Genomic DNA, 20,801 nt, shown 5'->3' on the forward strand with positions numbered 1-20,801 from the left:
CACACACACACACACACACACACTAATGGATCTACACACATCTGCTTGTCTCCATATATGTAGGCCTATGCAGGAACATGTACACATGCACGCACGCACGCAGACACACACACACACACACACCACAAGCATCTGTCACCATTTATCAACACGCGTTCACTGACATTCACACACTCCCACATAATACATATTTAGTAAATGCCCACATACAGCCATACACATGTATCCAGAAATGTCCATATGTCAGCCACACGCACACACACACACACACACACACACACACACACACACACACACAACACACACACACACACACACACACACACACACACACACACACACACACACACACACACACACACACACACACACACACACACACACACACACACACACACACACACAAACACACAGACACCACTCACACACACATGTTTCCTCGAGTTGTCTCAGCTGCTGTTGTTTGTGCTCCAGCATCTGGTTTGTGCATGAATAGACAGACTATATGTGCACTATCTCACATAGTTACTGGGTGACAACGGCCCAGACTCTTCTGACAGAAATGTCTGTCATTGAAAAAACAACCCGGAAAAGACAGAGTCTTCAACAAACTTCCATATATTTCACCAAGAATCTAATTGCTTGCTGGATTTAGATTTTAATTTACGATCCAGGCCAGCGGCGTGTTAATCCCTTATTAAGATTTGCAGATTGCAGAATGTTTGTATTTTTCTCTCTCTGATTTCTGCCTTAATAAGTTGCAGTGTGTGTCTGATAAATCATTTTCTCACATCAAACGCTGGCTAATTAACTTAACTCGCAATGAGGAGAATATTCATTTCTATGTTTTGCCTGTAGCGTGTATGAGTGTGTATGCGCACATCTTGGATCTATACAGTAGATTAGTTTAGGTGTGTATACTTCAGGACCAAATCTGTGCCATGAGCTATTGGTTAAAGGGGATCTTTCTCTCTCTCTCCACCCCCTCTTTCCCTCACCCAATGGACTTTGTTGTTTTATAGCTGGGTAAAAATAGACCCGGTGGTTTGGATGTGCTTTGGCCCGCACAAACAACTGATAAACTGTTTGCTATTTAAATTATACATGAAAGTGGGCATGGGTCTGTGGAATATGGAAAAAGGCAATGGGATGCAAGTTTGTGTGTGTGTGTGTGTGTGTGTGTGTGTGTGTGTGTGTGTGTGTGTGTGTGTGTGTGTGTGTGTGTGTGTGTGTGTGTGTGTGTGTGTGTGTGTGTGTGTGTGTGTGTGTGTGTGTGTGTGTGCGTGCATGCCTATTTGCTTATGTTTCCCAGGCCTGAGATTCCTGAGCTGCGTTTCAGTCACACGCATGCACACACGTCCATAATGCCATTATAGAATGCAGAACTCCAAACCCTCTCATGGATTATCTGTAATCCAGTCTCCATGGAGTCTCTAATCAGCAATTACATCCACAGAGACAGGCTTCAAGGTAATTAGTGTGCTAGCCAGACAGAGCTTTCATTCAAGAGCTATATGTAAGGTACAAGGTACATTGATCCCCTCCTTGAATAGAGATCCTATCCGTCCTATCCCCTTCTCAGCCCTCCGCCACTTGGCTCTGCTCAGCCTAGGTGCTGCATGTCTTGTAGATGAATGAGGTTCGTGAGGAGAAGATGGGTTTATTTCAACACTGGTGCCATATTGCAAAACCAGTCTGAGAGTGCTAATCAATGTCATTGAGAGAATTCACTCTCTGAAGTAATAGGATGTATGTTTGAATCTGTCTGTAGTTGCCTCTCACATGACGCCCTATTCCCTATATAGTGCACCACTTTTGACCAGAGCACTAGTATGTGACTGCCCTATGCGGTTCTAGTCAAATGTAATGCATGACATAGTGGATAGGTTGCGATTTTAGGCGTATATTCTATGTTGTCAATTCATGTGTTGAATATGATTTTGACTACCCACAAGCCATCTCATCTGCCCCAGAAACAAGTGTTTCTCCATTCCCAGACATCCCCCAGACAGTGAACTGTACTCACCTATCTGTCGCTGGCGCTTAGAGCCGTTGGTTAGCGAGGCGGTTTTATCAGTTTATGAGCATCTATGGGGAGAGATGGTGGGGAAATTGGTTCCTCTGCGATCACAGGGCAGAGAGGAAGGGAGTTTCTCCGTCTCTCTCTCTCATTCTGTCTCTCTCTCTCTCTCTCTTTCTCCTGGCTCTCGAAGGTTTACTGTTGGATAAAACGGATTCATCAAAACACTATTTTATTAGTGTCTGCTGTGGAGGAGTGCTTGTTCCTGGGAGAAAACAGGAGCCCTAATAGACTTGTGTACATTACTATAATTCAAATCCATTCACACAGGCTTGCTTGTTTGCCTACACCCAAAGACAGAGTCCTGGAAACCGGGGGTTGGAACCAAAATTAGTTATTCCAATCAGAACCACTATTTTTTTGTTTCGTCCAGTGTTCCGACCAGCAAAATAAAGTTTTGAACCGGTTCAAACCAAAAATGTTAACCGGTTTATATTGTTCCTTTCTGTTTATTTTTTAACTTGTGAAATCAACAGTTGTTTACATTTAGCTCATTAAATGACTTCACCAATCAGAGCAGACAGAGCAGGCAGGCTAGTTGTTTACATGCGTGATGGACAGACAAATGTAGCCTATGGCACAAGATTCGACTGGAATAATGCGGGTGGGGAGAGAGCAGGAGAGGGTTGAGGAGGCTTGAATCTCTGGCATCTTGTTATGACATGTATTATCTGAAGTATTTGAATTATATCTAGGAGGAGCAACTTCTATGGAGGAACATTGAATGTCTTTTGAGCTCGCTAGGTAACAAGCTTGTGTGCAGAGCGGCACCAGAATGAAAACACTACCTTTTTGTAGTTAATAAATCCAATGTGAATTTCAAGGTTTATAGTATCCTTAGCTAGCAATGAAAAAGTTTATCCATTCTTCTCTAGCTAATTAAAAATCTCTCCCTATCTTCTGAATCGTGTGTAACGTCAGTACAGTAGCCTATGGTAACGTCAGTACTGTAGCCTATGGTAACGTCAGTACTGTAGCCTATGGTAACGTCAGTACTGTAGCCTATGGTAACGTCAGTACTGTAGCCTATGGTAACGTCAGTACTGTAGCCTATGGTAACATCAGTACAGTAGCCTATGGTAACGTCAGTACTGTAGCCTATGGTAACATCAGTACAGTAGCCTATGGTAACGTCAGTACTGTAGCCTATGGTAACATCAGTACAGTAGCCTATGGTAACGTCAGATCAGTAGCCTATGGTAACGTCAGTACAGTAGCCTATGGTAACGTCAGTACAGTAGCCTATGGTAACGTCAGTACAGTAGCCTATGGTAACGTCAGTACTGTAGCCTACGATAACGTCAGTACTGTAGCCTACGGTAACGTCAGTACTGTAGCCTATGGTAACGTCAGTACTGTAGCCTACGGTAACGTCAGTACTGTAGCCTATGGTAACGTCAGTACTGTAGCCTATGGTAACATCAGTACAGTAGTCTATGGTAACGTCAGTACAGTAGTCTATGGTAACGTCAGTACAGTAGCCTATGGTAACATCAGTACAGTAGTCTATGGTAACGTCAGTACAGTAGTCTATGGTAACGTCAGTACTGTAGCCTATGGTAACGTCAGTACTGTAGCCTATGGTAACGTCAGTACAGTAGCCTATGGTAACGTCAGTACAGTAGCCTATGGTAACGTCAGTACAGTAGTCTATGGTAACGTCAGTACAGTAGCCTATGGTAACGTCAGTACAGTAGACTATGGTAACGTCAGTACAGTAGCCTATGGTAACGTCAGTACAGTAGCCTACGATAACGTCAGTACTGTAGCCTATGGTAACGTCAGTACTGTAGCCTATGGTAACGTCAGTACAGTAGCCTATGCTTCGGTGGGGGGAGGGGCAGGTGTCCTAAACACACACACTGGCAAAGATTTTCAGTTTGCAGGCGGACACTGGAATACGTTTCTAAGTGATAGAGTGAAGGGCTTTTCATAGGCGCTTTGTTGCGTTTTTTTTTGTTCAACTAGAAAAAATGCCTTGAACATAAAATAATGTTATTAACCGGTTCCCATGCTTTTAAAATAATGGTTCTGTTCCGGAGTAGTATGGATCACTTTCATTGAAAAAATATTTTCTGTATTTTAGTTATGTTCCCTGAACCGCTTCTAACACCCGATGGAAACATCATTCTAATGCATAGATCCCTTTTGAGAGGTTGTATTACAGCACAGCTACCTTTTTCATTGCACTATGCTGTTACATACATACTACATGGACATATGAATTCAATGTCCACCCACAGCCCATTTCACTACCAAAAACACAAAAAATTCTGCACTCTCACTGATTGTTCATATCCACTCTGATTGGTTCTAGAGCTCTCCCTGAGAGCCGACATGTCTAACTGCCCCTCCCCAATGGGCTGCCCGACCCACTTCTCAGGCTCTCCGGGGATGAAGATCTACATCGACCCCTTCACTTATGAGGACCCCAACGAGGCCGTCCGGGAGTTCGCCAAGGAGATTGACGTCTCCACCGTCAAGATCGAAGAAGTCATCGGCGCAGGTAAATGTGAATGGATGTGTGTTTCTTTGTGCGTGGGCAGGTTGGTGGGTGGCAGAAATATCTTTAGCCTATAGCATCCCAGTCCCTGTACCAAGCTCTCTCTCTCTTTCTCTTTGTCTATCTCCCTATCTCTATTTCTTTCTCTCTCCCCCACCTCCCTCCCTCTCTATCCTCCCTCTCTCCCTTCCTAACTCCCTCCCTCTCTCTCTCCCTTCCTAACTCTCTTCCTCTCTATCTCTGGGGACATGGCCTCCCTCGATGGGCCGGGCCAGACCTTCTTGACTGTATGGAGACATGCTCATTGGTGTTGATTCATACAAAGAGTAAAATAACAGCAGGCTAATGAGACAAGGACTGGAGTAGCCTCCGGTGGTCTGGCTGAGACACACTGCATGATAGGCGAGAGGAAACGAGAAAGGATAGGGGGAGGAGATGGAGGAGTGGGATGAAGGAAAGGATAGGGGAATAGGGTTTGCTAATTACAGATTTCCGTTTTTTGTTTATTCAGTGGTGTGGGATCTCTGCAGGATGCCTAGAGGATGATGAGTAATCAAGGAATTGAAATAGTAGATATTTACTCTGAATTTGTTGTGTTGTTATTCTTGCAGCTTCTATTCATGAATGCCCTCCCCAGAATCTGAGCTGCTGTTCAACAAGATAGCCCCACTGTTGATCTCAAATGAGACAATTACTTTTGATTATTGGAAAAAACAAAGGTCTAACTATCTTCTGCTTGTTAACTCTGGTCCAACATACATGTTGTATAAGGTCCCTGGTCATATAGGGTCCCTCTCGAGCCAGATTCAAGGTATTCCACTAGCGCAATCAAATGGATTTATATTTACTGAAATCTCAAGGTCTAATATTGACTTGATCTCTCTAGACTGTTGATCTAGCTCTATAACCACACACCACACCTCTCCCTCCCCCAGGTGAGTTTGGTGAGGTGTACAAGGGACGTCTGAAGCTCCCAGGCAAAAGGGAGATCTACGTAGCCATCAAGACCCTGAAGGCAGGATACGTGGAGAAGCAGAGGCGGGACTTCCTGTCCGAGGCTTCAATCATGGGACAGTTCGACCACCCCAACATCATCAGACTGGAGGGCGTGGTCACCAAGAGTCGGCCAGTCATGATCGTCACAGAGTTTATGGAGAACGGGGCCCTCGATTCCTTCCTGAGGGTGAGTTATAGAACGTGTGTGTATCAAGTGCCTTAGATTATGAGAGCTGCTCCACAATCAGCTGGTCCCCCTGTCCCATGTAATCTTTTCAACATGATTTAAAAGGCTAAACTGTTCCTAGATCAGCACTCCCAATCTAAAACACTTAATGAGTATAGACCCAGGAATATGGATGGTGTTCACTCCACTATGCCTTATTAATAATTGATTAACAATGCTTACCATCTCTTTTTTGTAGTTTCTTATAGTAAATGTGACTGTGGTAATAGTTTATTTACATGTTTTTTCTGTTCACATAATATGTATAATACAGTATTTATTTTTATTTTATTTTATTTTTTTCACCTTTATTTAACCAGGTAGGCTAGTTGAGAACAAGTTCTCATTTGCAACTGCAACCTGGCCAAGATAAAGCATAGCAGTGTGAACAGACAACAACACAGAGTTACACATGGAGTAAACAATAAACAAGTCAATGACATGGTAGAAAAAAAGAGAATCTATATACAATGTGTGCAAAAGGCATGAGGAGGTAGGCAATAAATCGAATAATTACAATTTAGCAGATTAACACTGGAGTGATAAATCATCAGATGATCATGTGCAAGTAGAGATACTGGTGTGCAAAAGAGCAGAAAAGTAAATAAATAAAAGCAGTATGGGGGGTGAGGTAGGTAAATTGGGTGGGTAGTTTACAGATGGACTATGTACAGCTGCAGCGATCGGTTAGCTGCTCGGATAGCAGATGTTTAAAGTTGTTGAGGGAGATAAAAGTCTCCAACTTCAGAGATTTTTGCAATTCGTTCCAGTCGCAGGCAGCAGAGAACTGGAAGGAAAGGCGTCCAAATGAGGTTTTGGCTTTAGGGATGATCAGTGAGATACACCTGCTGGAGCGCGTGCTACGGGTGGGTGTAGCCATCGTGACCAGTGAACTGAGATAAGGCGGCACTTTACCTAGCATAGCCTTGTAGATGACCTGGAGCCAGTGGGTCTGACGACGAACATGTAGCGAGGGCCAGCCGACTAGGGCATACAGGTCGCAGTGGTGGGTCGTATAAGGTGCTTAACCTGTCTAGGATCAGCGTGGCGCTAGCGGCACACCCCCCCCCTCCCCCCCCCACTGAAAAACCAGTGCCGCGAAATTCAAAAAAAATATTTTTTTTAAATATTTAACTTTCACACATTAAAGTCCAATACAGCTAATGAAAGACACAGATCTTGTGAATCCAGTCAACATGTCCGATTTTTAAAATGTTTTACAGGGAAGACACAATATGTAAAGATGTACATCTATTACCTAAAAACACATTAGCATAATCCACCATCTTTTATTTGTCCACCAACACCAGTAGCCATCACCAATTCGGCTAAACTAAGATATTTATAGCCCCTAACCAACAAAAAAACTCATTAGATGACAGTCTGATAACATATTTATGGTATGGGATAGGTTTTGTTAGAAAAAAGTGCATATTTCAGGTAGATGGCATAGGTTACAATTGCACCCACCGTCACAAATGGAATAGAAAAACTACTTAGAGCAACGTGTTTACCTACTTACTAATCATCAAACATTTCGTAAAAATACACAGCATACACGAATCGAAAGACACAGATCCTGTGAATACAGACAATATTTCAGATTTTCTAAGTGTCTTACAGCGAAAACACAATAAATCGTTATATTAGCATAGCACATAGCACATAGCAGCCCAGCATTGATTCTAGCCAAAGTGAGCGATAAAAGTCAACATCGCCAAAAGATATTAATTTTTTCACTAACCTTCTCAGAATTCTTCCGATGACACTCCTGTAACATCATATTACACAATCCATATAGAGTTTGATCGCAAATGTTTATATTTAGCCACCAAAATCATGGTTAGACAATGTGAAATGTAGACAAGCTGGTCAGAAAATGTCCTTGCGCCACTTAGACAGTGATCTACTCTTATACATAAATACTCATAAACGTGACTAAAAAATATAGGGTGGACAGGGATTGATAGACAATTTAATTCTTAATACAATTGCGGAATTACATTTTTTAATTTATCCTTACTTTTCAATACAGTTTGCGCCAAGCGAAGCTACGTCAAAAAACATGGCGTCCTAAGCCACTAAAATGTTTCGACAGAAACACGATTTATCATAATAAAAATGTCCTACCTTGAGCTGTTCTTCCATCAGTATCTTGGGCAAAGGATCCTTTCTTGGGAGTAATCGTCTTTTGGTGGAAAGCTGTCCTCTTGCCATGTGGAAATGCCAACTGCGTTCGGGATGAACTGAAAAGCGTGCCCGGCTATTCACATCGTTTCAAAAATAAATGTCCCAAAATCGCACTAAACGGATATAAATTGCTATAAAACGCTTTAAATTAACTACCTTATGATGTTTTTAACTCCTATAACGAGTGAAAAGATGACCGGAGAAATATAACAGGCTAAACTAACGCTTGGAACAGGAGCGGGTCGGTGTCCAGCACGCGCGTTACGCACCAAGGAAAGACTTGCTAGCTACAGGGTTTTTTAATTTATAGGGCCTGTGAACGCGCAATCGACCCCATTGGAATCGTCATCACGTAAAGGCATCCAGGGGAAGACGTAAGCAGTGTCCGTATAGTCATAGCAAAAACAGTGCCCTTTTAACTGACTCCAGAACAGTGGCCAAAATTTCTGAAATCTGACTCCATGTCAGGGAAATTGCTGTAGAATGGGCTCTGTTCCACTTAGAGACAAAATTTCAACTCCTATAGAAACTATAGACTGTTTTCTATCCAATAATAATAATAATATGCATATTGTACGATCAAGGATTTTGTGGGAAGCCGTTTCAAAAATGACCCAATTAGCATAAATAGTCTAAACAGCGCCCCCATCCCCAACAGGTTAAGTAACAAAACGGATGGCAATGTGATAAACTGCATCCAGTTTGCTGAGTAGAGAATTGGAAGCTATTTTGTAGATGACATCGCCGAAGTCGAGGATCGGTAGGATAGTCAGTTTTACTAGGGTAAGTTTGGCGACGTGAGTGAAGGAGGCTTTGTTGCGAAATAGAAAGCCGACTTTAGATTTGATTTTGGATTGGAGATGTTTGATATGAGTCTGGAAGGAGAGTTTGCAGTCTAGCCAGACACCTAGGTACTAATAGATGTCCACATATTCTAGGTCGGAACCGTCCAGGGTGGTGATGCTAGTCGGGCGTGCGGGTGCAGGCAGTGAACGGTTGAAAAGCATGCATTTGGTTTTATTAGCGTTTAAGAGCAGTTGGAGGCCACGGAAGGAGTGTTGTATGGCATTGAAGCTCGTTTGGAGGTTAGATAGCACAGTGTCCAAGGAAGGGCCAGAAGTATACAGAATGGTGTCGTCTGCGTAGAGGTGGATCATGGATCATAAGTATGATGATATACACTGAGTATACAAAACATTAAGAACACCTGCTCTTTCCATGACATAGACTGACCAGGTGAAATCTATGATCCCTTATTGATGTCACCTATTAAAATCCACTTCAATCGGGGTAGATGAAGGGGAGGAGACAGGTTAAATCAAGGATTTTTAAGCCTTGATACAATATAGACATGGATTTTGAATGTGTGCCGTTCAGAGTGTGAATGGGCAAGACAAACGGGGTTTGGTAGTAGATGCCAGGCGCACTGGTTTGTGTCAAGAACTGCAACTATGCTGGGTTTTTGACACTCAGCAGTCTCCCTTCCCGTGTGTATCAAGAACCACCCAAAGGACATCCAGCCATCTTGACACAACTGTGGGAAGCATTAAAGCGTTGGGCCAGTAACCAAAAGGTTGCTGGATCGAATCCCAGAGCTGACAAGGTAAAAATCTGTTCTACCCTTGAGCAAGGCAGTTAACCCCGCTGTTCCCTGTGCGCAGAAGATGTGGATGTCGATTAAGCCCCCCGCACCTCAGAGGGGTTGGGTTAAATGCGTAAGACACATTTCAGTTGAATGCATTTTCAGTTGTACAACTGACTAGGTATCCCTCTTTCCTTTCCTATTGGTGTCAACATGGGCCAGCATCCCTGTGTGTGTGTGTGTGTGTGTGGGGAGGGGGGGGGGTTGCAACTCAATATTAGGAATATGTTCCTAATTTTTGGCATACTCAGTGTATGTTGCACTAAGACTGCACTGGTTCATTGCAGCATGTTTGTGGCTTGATAAAACCAATATGAGTTACAGCTGATGGTATATGGGCAATGTAATGCACATTTGTCAGCCCGCAACAGGGCTTAGGCTTACAGAGCACACTCATCGTAGATTTCAGAATGTACTGAACCCAATTCCACCCTCCCCTCATCAAAGACTTCCTGAAATAGCCAACTTATGTCCTCCTCATTTAATTTCTCCACTCATGCCCCAAGCTCTTAATGGACTATCCCCTCGCTCTTTTGTAGCTTGGACGGAACGAGCGAGTGTACAGCTTAATCAATATTCAACCCTTATTTTTTTCTCTCCTTCCCTTCTTTCTTCCCTCCCTCCATCTCATGGATTGGTTTTCTACTCTACTTTGTTCTAATGCTGGTTTAAAGGGGCCCTTTGAAGTTGGCTTTGCTAGCCGCCACATCCGTCTTATGTTCCCATCGATCTTACCCTACCCTCTTATTTGTTAGTGTGTGTCAAAGCTCCTCTGAGCATTGGAGACGTAGGGAGGAACTAGGAAGGGGTTGGGGGGAGAGAGAGAGCTCCCCCATGTGTGAGTGTTACCAACAGTGATGTACGATGTGCAATTTTCACTGGAAACATCCTCTAACCACTCGTTTTTATAGGATCGTGTTTGAATAATCCAATTTGGGAATCAAAATGAATTCCGTCCCCCTTCATTTGATGTAAAATAGGAAATGATATGCAATACAAGGGCTGTCTGGGACTGTGTTGATAGTGTGAAACACTCTTAGAAAAAAAGGGATCCAAAAGGGTTCTTCAGCTGTCCCCATAGGATAACCCTTTTTGCTTCCAGGTAGAACCTTTTTTGGTTCCAGGTAGAACCCTTTTGTGTTCCATGTAGAAGCCTCTGAGGAAAGGGTTCTACATTGGACCCAAAAGGGTTCTACCTGGAACCAAAAAGGGTTATTCAAAGGGTTCTCCTATAGGGACAGCCAAAGAACCCTTTTAGGTTCTAGATAGCACCTTTTTTCTAAGAGTGCAGCGTGAAAGTAAAAATCTAAAGATCAAATCACTTTAAGTGTAAAGCCTTGACGATTCCATCACAGACTCAGAAACAACTAGTTTGCTGTGTTGGAGAAGTGGGTCGCACAGAGATAGATAAGCAGCAGGTTAGGCTGTTTGTCACACCCTGTGTGTATGGATTATTGTACGTACTGTAGGTGTGACGGTAGATCTTGTACAAAAGTGTGCCCTTACTTCCTGACTGTGGTGACACGGATGTGTCCGTAGGCTTTTCTATTCTGGGAAAGAGATCCCAGAGGACGTGGAAGGAATTTGCAACACAGCCTCTTCGTGTCAGAACAGTGTTGGCTAGGCATGGTCTCTATACAATCCGACACTCACACAACATCTGTAGCATAGAATGAAAATGTGCTTGTGTTAGTGTCATGTTGTTGCGGTTTTTAAATCAATTGCATTTCAATCAAGTAGAATCATGCAATCAAATAGAACCGTGTCCGGTCTGAACATCTTCATGCCTAATACTTTGAAATAGTGTAGAATTCATTGAAGTATGGCTTGTTTATTGTCGACATCTCAGCTGAAAGGCCTGCAAATAGGCCTGTAGATGACAAGTTTATTTTCATGGCACTAATAATCCCCCTCTACCTCTCTCCATGTCTCCTGCAGCAAAACGACGGTCAGTTTACCGTAATCCAGCTGGTGGGCATGATGCGGGGCATCTCGGCGGGCATGAAGTACCTCTCTGAGATGAACTACGTCCATAGAGACCTGGCTGCCCGCAACATCCTGGTCAACAGCAACCTGGTCTGCAAGGTGTCCGACTTCGGACTTTCGCGCTACCTTCAGGACGATACCTCTGACCCTTCCTACACCAGCTCTCTGGTGAGTCCTACTCTCTGAACCCCCCCAAAAAGATTTTCTCACCTTTATGTTTTGAAATGGATAGGTTGGTTCATAGCAACAAGACTGTCTGAAGACGGGCGACATAGAAGAGGGAGGGTTCTGGGATTGATGTTTATGAAGTGTGTCTCCACTGTGATGTGTCTCCTCCAATTGTTGTCAACAAACAACATACCGGCATTCGGCGTATTATCATAGAGGAGGAAGGTGATTCATTGGTATGTTTTTAGACACACTTGGTCATGGCCCTTTTGTTGTGAGTGTAGTTGTGAGTGTAGTTGTGAGTGTAGTTGTGAGTAGTTGTGTGTGTGTCTAGGACTGCTTGAATAAAATAGAGGTAACTGGTACATCAGAAGAACTACAGCACTTCTGTCAGGCCATCTCTCATGCATTTCCTTTCAGTCTTCCTCGCCACTCACTTTTCTCTTTCTCAGTCACTCGCTCTCTTACCTCCATCTATTCTCTTTTACATTCCACAAGCCTTCTCTCTTCCTTCTCCTCCCTCTTTCTACTAGTCACGGACTATGACTGTCACATCTTCATTAGTGCAGAGACTCTGGGGAAGAACTCCTCTCTCCCCTCTGTCATTGGGATGCGTGGGATGCAGGGAAACCAAAGAGCATCTCAGCCCCTCAAGCTGACAGCTAGCGCACCGTCCCTCCTCACTCCTCGGGATCTGGACCTGGTCGCCCTGTCCCCTTCCCCCGCTCATCATGCATTATTCCTGGGGCATCATGGAAGGGTTTGGGCCCCTAATTAACACCACAGAGGTACAGATTTGTAATTATTAGACACTATGGCTGGTGTATCTGACTCCATCTCCTCCCCGCTCTGTTTTCGATGTCATCCACAACACACTCACACTCTCGTATCTGAATACAGTGCAAGGTTATGAGGGCGTGTTGTGTGAGTGTGTGTGACCTGCATTGACTTTCATTTGAAACGACTGCTAATGAGTTATTTGTAATGGTTTATTATTCAGTTGCTCCTGACAGTTGGAGGGAATACAGTGAGTCTGCCTGGTGCAGTACACCAGAGTCTGTTCTTTAGTGAGGCCAGTTGTTTTAAAGGATGTAGTGAAACGGCTCGCTGCTTTGACGAAACTGCCTGAGGGCAACTTTTGTCAAATAATTTCTATGCAGACACTGTGCATGAGGAAATAAAATATATTTCCAATATGGATGAGTAATTTACAACTAAAAACTCTAAGGTGTTCTAAAAATAAAGGTGGTAAGGCATCTAAACATCAGCTATCAAGATAGTACAAATATAGGAGAGTAAATGTAGTTCTTATCTATCTAAACATAGATGATCTTTGAGAAATCAAGGACAAGACAACAACAATACAAACCCACGTCTACCTTTATTTAGAGAGCAGAAGATGATTATATTAGAACTCAACCATGTGTGTGCGCGCGTGCGTGTGTGTGTGTGTGTGTGAGTGTGCGCGTGCGCGCGTGTGTGTGTGTGTGCACATGCGTGACTGTGCTTGTGCGTGCTTGAATGTGTCTGAGTCTCAGGTGTGAACGGGAAGTGTGACAGGTTTTGTAGAGGGGACGTGACCTCCTGTTGGTGGGTTTGGGAAGTGAATTGGCCACTAAGAAGGCAGACCGGCCTGGGTCTCTGTGACCCCTGTGGTTAAGCCCTGCTGAAGGTGTTTTTCCTGAACAACAAATAAATAAGAAATACAAGATCACCTTCTGTCGGCTGTCAATCTTGTTGATGCTACAGAGGTTCAGAAGGGGTTCAAGGTTAGAATTGGACTATAGATTATGTTTTTGATGTTTGCCTGTTTCATGTACAAGACTTCTTGGATATTAGATGATGCATCTCAAGGGTTTCATACTGTAACGGGATTCAAAATATAGATAGATTTTGGCTTTATTATGGACTCCTTTCAAAAAAAGATATGGTGCAATGCCACATTGCTTTCACAGCAACTGTTTGTGTGCTAAACCTTTACCCAACCCAGGTATTCCCATTGAGATAGGACCTCTATGACACCAGAGGCCTGACACATAACACATAGACATAAACAGCTATTTGCACTCCATCCATAAGCAAACCAGAGTCACACAACAGTCTTTTCAAGCGTTCCCCTTGACCTTACCGTGTCTGAGCACTAGCTTGGTCCTGACTGTCCAGGGGGAACGTTCTGGGAATGTTCTCTATCCACAAGGGAGAAGATGTGGAGATGTTTGGCAGAGAGTCGGGGTCCTTGGGTCTCTCATGCATTCCTCTAATTAAGCTATGCATGCTGCCAAGCCTCCACAATGCCACGGCAGCTCCTTTCAATCGCTGACCTCCCTCCGCCGGTTACGAGGTGAACACTAAGGCAATCACAAAACGAGGCCAGCGCGGCGGGCGAAGGCCGAGGGAATAAGGAAAATGTTATTCCGCCGACGACCCGTGAATTACGTCGACATCAACCTCCTCTTCCTGCAAATGAATCACCTCATTTTTCCTGTCCTTCCTTTGCCATGTTTTCCTCCAATTTCGGGGTGACCAATTACCTGGCCTCCAGAGAGGTGCTGGGGAAGTTGCTGGAGGACATGCTGTTAATTGCATAGTGTTAACCCTGGGGTTGGAGCTCACACTACGGACATAAGTTTACCTTCTTTCTCTTATTCTTTCTACTTATTTCTACAGCTATATTAGTACTATAATAGTTCTATCTATCTATCTATCTATCTATCTATCTATCTATCTATCTATCTATCTCTCTACAGTCGAAGTCAGAAGTTTACATACACTTAGGTTGGAGTCATTAAAACTCGTTTCAACAACTCCACAAATTTCTTGTTAACAAACTATAGTTTTGGCAAGTCGGTTAGGACATCTACTTTGTGCATGACACAAGTCATTTTTCCAACAATTGTTTACAGATAGATTATTTCACTTATAATTCACTATATTACAATTCTAGTGGGTCAGAAGTTTACATACACTAAGTTGACTGTGCCTTTAAACAGCTTGGAAAATTCCCGAAAATTATGTCATGGCTTTACAAGCATCTGAGAGGCTAATTTACATAATTTGAGTCAATTGGAGGTGTACCTGTGGATGTATTTCAAGGCCTACCTTCAAACTCAGTGCCTCTTTGCTTGACATCATGGGAAAATCAAAATAAATCAGCCAAGACCTCAGAAAGAAAATTGTAGACCTCCACAAGTCTGGTTCATCCTTGGGAGCAATTTCCAAATGCCTGAAAGTACCATGTTCATCTGTACAAACAATAGTACGCCAGTATAAACACCATGGGACCACGCAGCCGTCATACCGCTCAGGAAGGAGATGCGTTCTGTCTCCTAGAGATGAACGTACTTTGGTGCATAAAAGTGCAAATCAATCCCAGATCAACAGCAAAGGACCCTGTGAAGATGCTGGAGGAAACAGGTACAAAACTATCTATATCCACAGTAAAACGAGTCCTATATTGACATAACCTGAAAGGCCACTCAGCAAGGAAGAAGCCACTGCTCCAAAACCGCCCAAAAAATCCAGACTACGGTTTGCAACGGCACATGGGGACAAAGATCGTACTTTTTGGAGAAATGTCCTCTGGTCTGATGAAACAAAAAATAGAACTGTTTGGCCATAATGACCATCGTTATGTTTGGAGGAAAAAGGGGGAGGCTTGCAAGCCGAAGAACACCATTCCAACCATGAAGAACGGGGTGGCAGCATCATGTTGTGGGGATGCTTTGCTGCAGGAGAGACTGGTGCACTTCACAAAATAGATGGCATCATGAGGTAGGAAAATTATGTGGATATATTGAAGCAACATCTCAAAACATCAGTCAGGAAGTTAAAGCTTGGTCGCAAATAGGTCTTCCAAATGGACAATGACACCAAGCATACTTCCAAAGTTGTGACAAAATGTCTTAAGGACAACAAAGTCAAGGTATTGGAGTGGCCATCACAAAGCCCTGACCTCAATCCTATAGAACACAATGTGCGAGCAAGAAGGCCTATAAACCTGACTCAGTTACACCAGCTCTGTCAGAAGAAATGGGCCAAAATTCACCCAACTTATTGTGGGAAGCCTGTGGAACGCTACCCGAAACGTTTGACCCAAGTTAAACAATTTAAAGGCAATGCTACCTAATACTAATTGAGCGTATGTAAACTTCTGACCCACTGGGAATGTGATGAAAGAAATAAAATGCTGAAAGAAATAATTCTCTCAACTATTATTCTAACATTTCACATTCTTAAAATAAAGTGGTGATCCTAACTGACCTGAGACAGGGAATTTTGCGAGGATTTAATGTCAGGAATTCTGAAAAACAGAGTTTAAATGTATTTGGCTAAGGTGTATGTTAACGTCCGACTTTAACTGTATCTATCTAGTCTTTTCCCTGAGTGACCCAGAGGCTCAAGGAAGGACAGGCAGTGTCGACGTGATGAGTGGTGTGTCACACAGTTTTTGCTGTGTGTGTGTAAAGTGGCTGAATGCTCTCCACACTATGCAGTGTTAGTGGTTAAAGATGTGAAAGGCTTTCAGTGGCTAATGGTGAGAGGTTGTGTGTGTGAAAAAGATTGGTGACTGGAAAGTGCAATGCAATCACACATTGTATTGAAAGCCAATGCCCTGAGGAGTAGAGAGAGCTGGCATTTGTGATTCAAGAGTGGTTGTATGTTGGGCAGATGCCTCCCGTGTCACACGATGTATGTTGAGACTGAGAGGGTTGTTTGTGTGTGTATGGGTACGTCAATGTGTGTAAGTGTGAGTACGTCCATGTAGAGTTCTGCGCGGGACTGTTTTCTTCATCCCGCCCACTCTCGCTGCTTTTCATACCAGGCCCGTCCGCTCCTGCCGACTTCGTATCCGACTCCCACCCGCTACCGCAAGAACTGGTCCCAAACCCAACCGCAGTCCCGCAATGTTATTTTAGGTGTGTCACACAGCACGCTTTGCAGCCCCGGTCCCAGCAATTTTGCCACCCTCGTCAAGATCAAAATGCGCAAAAATACCTTTAGAATTCTGTTAAAATACCAGAGATTCTCATGTGGCCAATTTGCATTTTTGGGCTACACTCTTAGCCCCCATAGGAGAACCCTTTGAAGAACCCTTTATGGTTCCAGGTAGAACCCTTTTGGTTCCAGGTAGAACCCATTTAGGGTCCATGTAGAACCCTTTACACAGAGGGTTCTACATTAATCCCTAAAGGGTTCTACCTAGAACCAAAAAGGATTCTACTACAGTCCAAGAACCCTTTTTTCTGTATATCAGCCTACAGGGTAGACACAGTTTGATAGAGAGTAGAGTTGGGGTGAATATAGTTGAATGGACACTTAGGGGGCTTTCACACCAAAATGGTTACTGCCACTCACCATGATCCTTAGCGATACTTTGGTGCCGTTCAGCCTCAATCAGCAATATGGCACGCTTCAAATTCAAATACTTCCAGCTTCATGTGCCATCGGGACATTTCCATAGGAATATGTGGATGACGTCAGCGCTACTATGTACTGGTTTTAATGTCTATGGCTTCACCACCCTAACCGTCTGGCGCTATCAAACCCTTTGCTGTTTGATTGTCTTCCATTTGCATCCTTTCCTCTTTCCCTTCCTTTTCCTTGGTATATAGCCCAAAGCCTCTTGTAAGTTTGTCACTTGTGTGAAATATTGATGTGGTCAAAGTTACTGGGGACTTATGGGTAAAGAAGTGAAAAACTTGGAGGAAAGTTGCCATTTGGTCTAAAGGGCCAGGATGTCCTTGCTCTCAAGAGTGCTTTTATAGGGACCAATATAGACCCTGAGCTTATGCAGCATTCATGTCCCTAACAGGGTTGTGTTCAATTACATTTTATTTGTTATGAGGGTTGTGTTCATTACAGCACGTAATGGAAAACGTTTTAAAACGTTTTACAACAGAAAACAAAAACAAGCGTTATTTTATTGGACAAGCACAATTAGTTGTTTTTTCAGTCTGTTTTCTTCTGTTTAGTCCCTTATGAACATGACCCAAGGGGTCTTCTTTGCTTCTCTTGATTGTAGGCAAATTGTATTTACATTGTTGTAGAAAATAATGAAAACTGTACCAGGAAGTGCTTGACAAACGCATCCATCCAGACTCCATTATCAAAGCGGGGGAACATGGCTTCTTCTGTTTTCATGTTTGATTTATACCTCTTGTCATGTGTGCCAGATCGGGCTGATATCTGTGACTGAGGTGGGCATTGATGAACCACCATCTGTGCCTGCATTGATGTACACTGTGTGGGCAGAGCATGATTCAGACATGGTATTCCACTGCATAGCACACTGAATGGGCAACCAGGTTTAATATGGGACAAAGATTTTGTCATAACACCCCAGTTCATAGACTGACAGTAGACAATATGGGATGTTTCTGGCCACTCTGTCAGTTAGTAAGCTAGCGAGCTACCACAAATTAAGTCAGATGTCAGATTCTTCTATAGTTTTTGTGTAATGGGTCCTCGAAAAGAGAAAGACAGAGAGAGTGACAGAGAGAGACATAAAGAGAGAGAGACAGAGAGATGGAGAACAGAGAAAGACAGAGAGATAGAGAACAGAGAGAGAGAGAGTGAGAGATAAAAGGGAGAGAGAGAGAGAGAGGGTCACAGCATGCTAGTTCCTGAGAACAGAAAACACTGTGACATTGTTAAATGACACAAGAAGAGACACATCAGTTCGTTCTTAAACATCCCAGGTGATCTCTTATGTGATGAGTCTCAGTGTGCTGTAAGCTGTAATTGCCTATGTTCAACCTCCTCAGAGTCATCTCAAGGGGACAGAATCCAAGGTCGCAGTCTAATATTAAACCACTGGAAAGCCTGACAAAGATGTGCAAATGCATGATAAAAACATAGGATCTACGCTGGGTTTAATTTGATGGGCCCCTAGTGGCTCCTGAGTCATTAGGGGCCACAGAGGAAGTTACTCAAGGGGAGAGGGCATTTCCAGAGGTGGTGTCATCAAGTTGACGATGTGAAGGTATATATTAACTGCAAAGACTACACAGACAACGTTTATTAAAGGTCGGATTTCATACCACTTTGAGACCACCTGAGAAGTGTGTTAAAATAACTTTGTCCTATAGAGGAGGATAGCCCTCATGTGACTCCTAGACTAGACTATTTAATTTAATTAAATAGCCACAGAATATGTGGGAACTTGGTGAAATTATGCCTGAAATAGTTCCAGGGAGTCAAATGTAAGTTCCTTTGAAGTTTGAAGTGGAACCTATTCTCCATTGCCCTGTAGACAGTGGAACGGTAGAAGGGCCTGCCTCTCCCAGACAGTCCCTGGGGTGTATTGTCTGTCTGTCTGTCTGTCTGTCTGTCTGTCTGTCTGTCTGTCTGTCTGTCTGTCTGTCTGTCTGTCTGTCTGTCTGTCTTGTCTGTCTTGTCTGTCTTGTCTGTCTTGTCTGTCTTGTCTGTCTGTCTTGTCTGTCTTTGGACAGACTTCCAGCGATCGTTGCTTTCGGGACATTAAACGTCTTTGCCCAGCCTCAGTAAATGAGCTCGGGACTACTTGAGTGTGCATTGTTTAGGAATGGATTACCAAAAAGTTGGGGCATGGTACTGTGTCAAGGGCATTACTGGGAGTTCACACATTTTTATTCCACAGGAATGAATCTGCATTTGGGGACAGCTGCTGCTTTAGCAACAACATGATGGTACTGTTTGATGTCTCTTGGAGAGATGTGGTGGGTGAGGTTGCATGCCTCAGCAATGAAAAACAAAACACGGTGTTAAAGGATTGAGGACTCTCATAGTGGGAGAAGATCGTTCAGGGGATTTCATCTACATTTACTACGACACCAAGGCAGGGCATTGCTCCAGTTTGTGTAGAGTGATACAAACTGCCATTTGACACTAGATTCCCCTTCAGTCTATAGATTGCTAGTGACATGCTCCATTGAATTGCTGGATACATACTGCATCTCTCATAGTACACGTTAGCAATTGCAGGTGTCCCATGTGTAAAAGCTGAAGAACATACGCACATCCAGGTTCTTTTTGCAGGTTTTGGAGTTGTAGGTGAACTCATGGAGAATGAACAGGAAAAGGCTGCACACTGCTGCTCATGCTCCTAGGGGATTCACAACGTTTTCATCAGGCATATATTTCCTTTTTATTTTCTCATGTTTCCTAGGGAGCTCCTCAAAACGCACACACTCTGCACCTGAACACATGTTCGTTCCTTCAGACCTCAGACCTGTCTGTCACAAATCGCCACACCATCCGCCATGTCCCATGATCCTCCTTAACCCTGACAGCACTCTGTCCACTCCCTGCAGGTCACTACACCTGCCACTTTATCTGTCACAACCGGTCACGACCAGTTACAACCTGTCACAGCTAGTCAGTACTACTCACTTTGTGTCAGATCATCTTGTTGACATCAGCGTGGTGACCCTCTGCTGGTGTTTGAAGTTGATCTGGAGGGAACTGTTTGAAGTAAGAATCCTTGCAATGCTCCATGTCTCAGTATGGTTGGTCCGCAATAATCAAGAATAAAACTGTTGTTTTGTGGCCTAAAGTCACGTTGTATATATAATCTAGTTTCAAAAGACTTTGTGAGAGAACAATTATGCTCTCATGTTGACATTAAGATCTGAATATCCTTTATGTGATGAGCAGCTAGCTGAAGAGATTGATGGAGCTTTGCTGGAGGTTGATATACGGTTTAGCTTAGAGCGGTTGTTTTACATGAAGGCATGTCTCTGTGTGTGCTCTCTAAGACTCAAGGCCACCACATAGAACAGCATGTTCCTTTCTCACTGGCTTGTACTGTCTGCCTTGCTAGTGAAATGGTATTGGCTGTCTCAGACACACGCATGCTCTCTCTCTTTCTCTCTTTCTTTCTTTCTCTCTCGCTTTCCCTCTCTTCCTCTCTCCCTCCCTGGGGTATTCACAGTATTTTCTCCTCCTAAGTTAATAAATAAAAATCCAATGCTGCTTTTTATTATGTATTTGTCTTCTTCCTCTGTCTGTTTTCCTGCCCGGTCTGTTCTGT

The 20,801-nt window shown here is 43.5% G+C and overlaps 1 protein-coding gene across 4 annotated transcripts in view; it reads left to right on the forward strand.

Moving 5' to 3' along the window:
• Positions 1-20,801, forward strand: part of LOC129823648 (ephrin type-B receptor 1-B) — a 482,949-nt gene that overhangs the window by 446,919 nt on the left and 15,229 nt on the right. For 3 of the 4 annotated variants that reach the window (XM_055882517.1, XM_055882516.1, XM_055882520.1), the window contains 3 exons: positions 4,398-4,586; positions 5,519-5,766; positions 11,576-11,791. In XM_055882517.1, coding sequence (XP_055738492.1) covers positions 4,398-4,586; positions 5,519-5,766; positions 11,576-11,791 — 653 coding nt within the window. The remainder of the gene's footprint in view (positions 1-4,397; positions 4,587-5,518; positions 5,767-11,575; positions 11,792-20,801) is intronic. The other variant, XM_055882519.1, reaches the window with a different exon arrangement.

This window comes from Salvelinus fontinalis, chromosome 26, assembly GCF_029448725.1.
Source record: "Salvelinus fontinalis isolate EN_2023a chromosome 26, ASM2944872v1, whole genome shotgun sequence".
NCBI classification, from domain to species: domain Eukaryota; kingdom Metazoa; phylum Chordata; class Actinopteri; order Salmoniformes; family Salmonidae; genus Salvelinus; species Salvelinus fontinalis.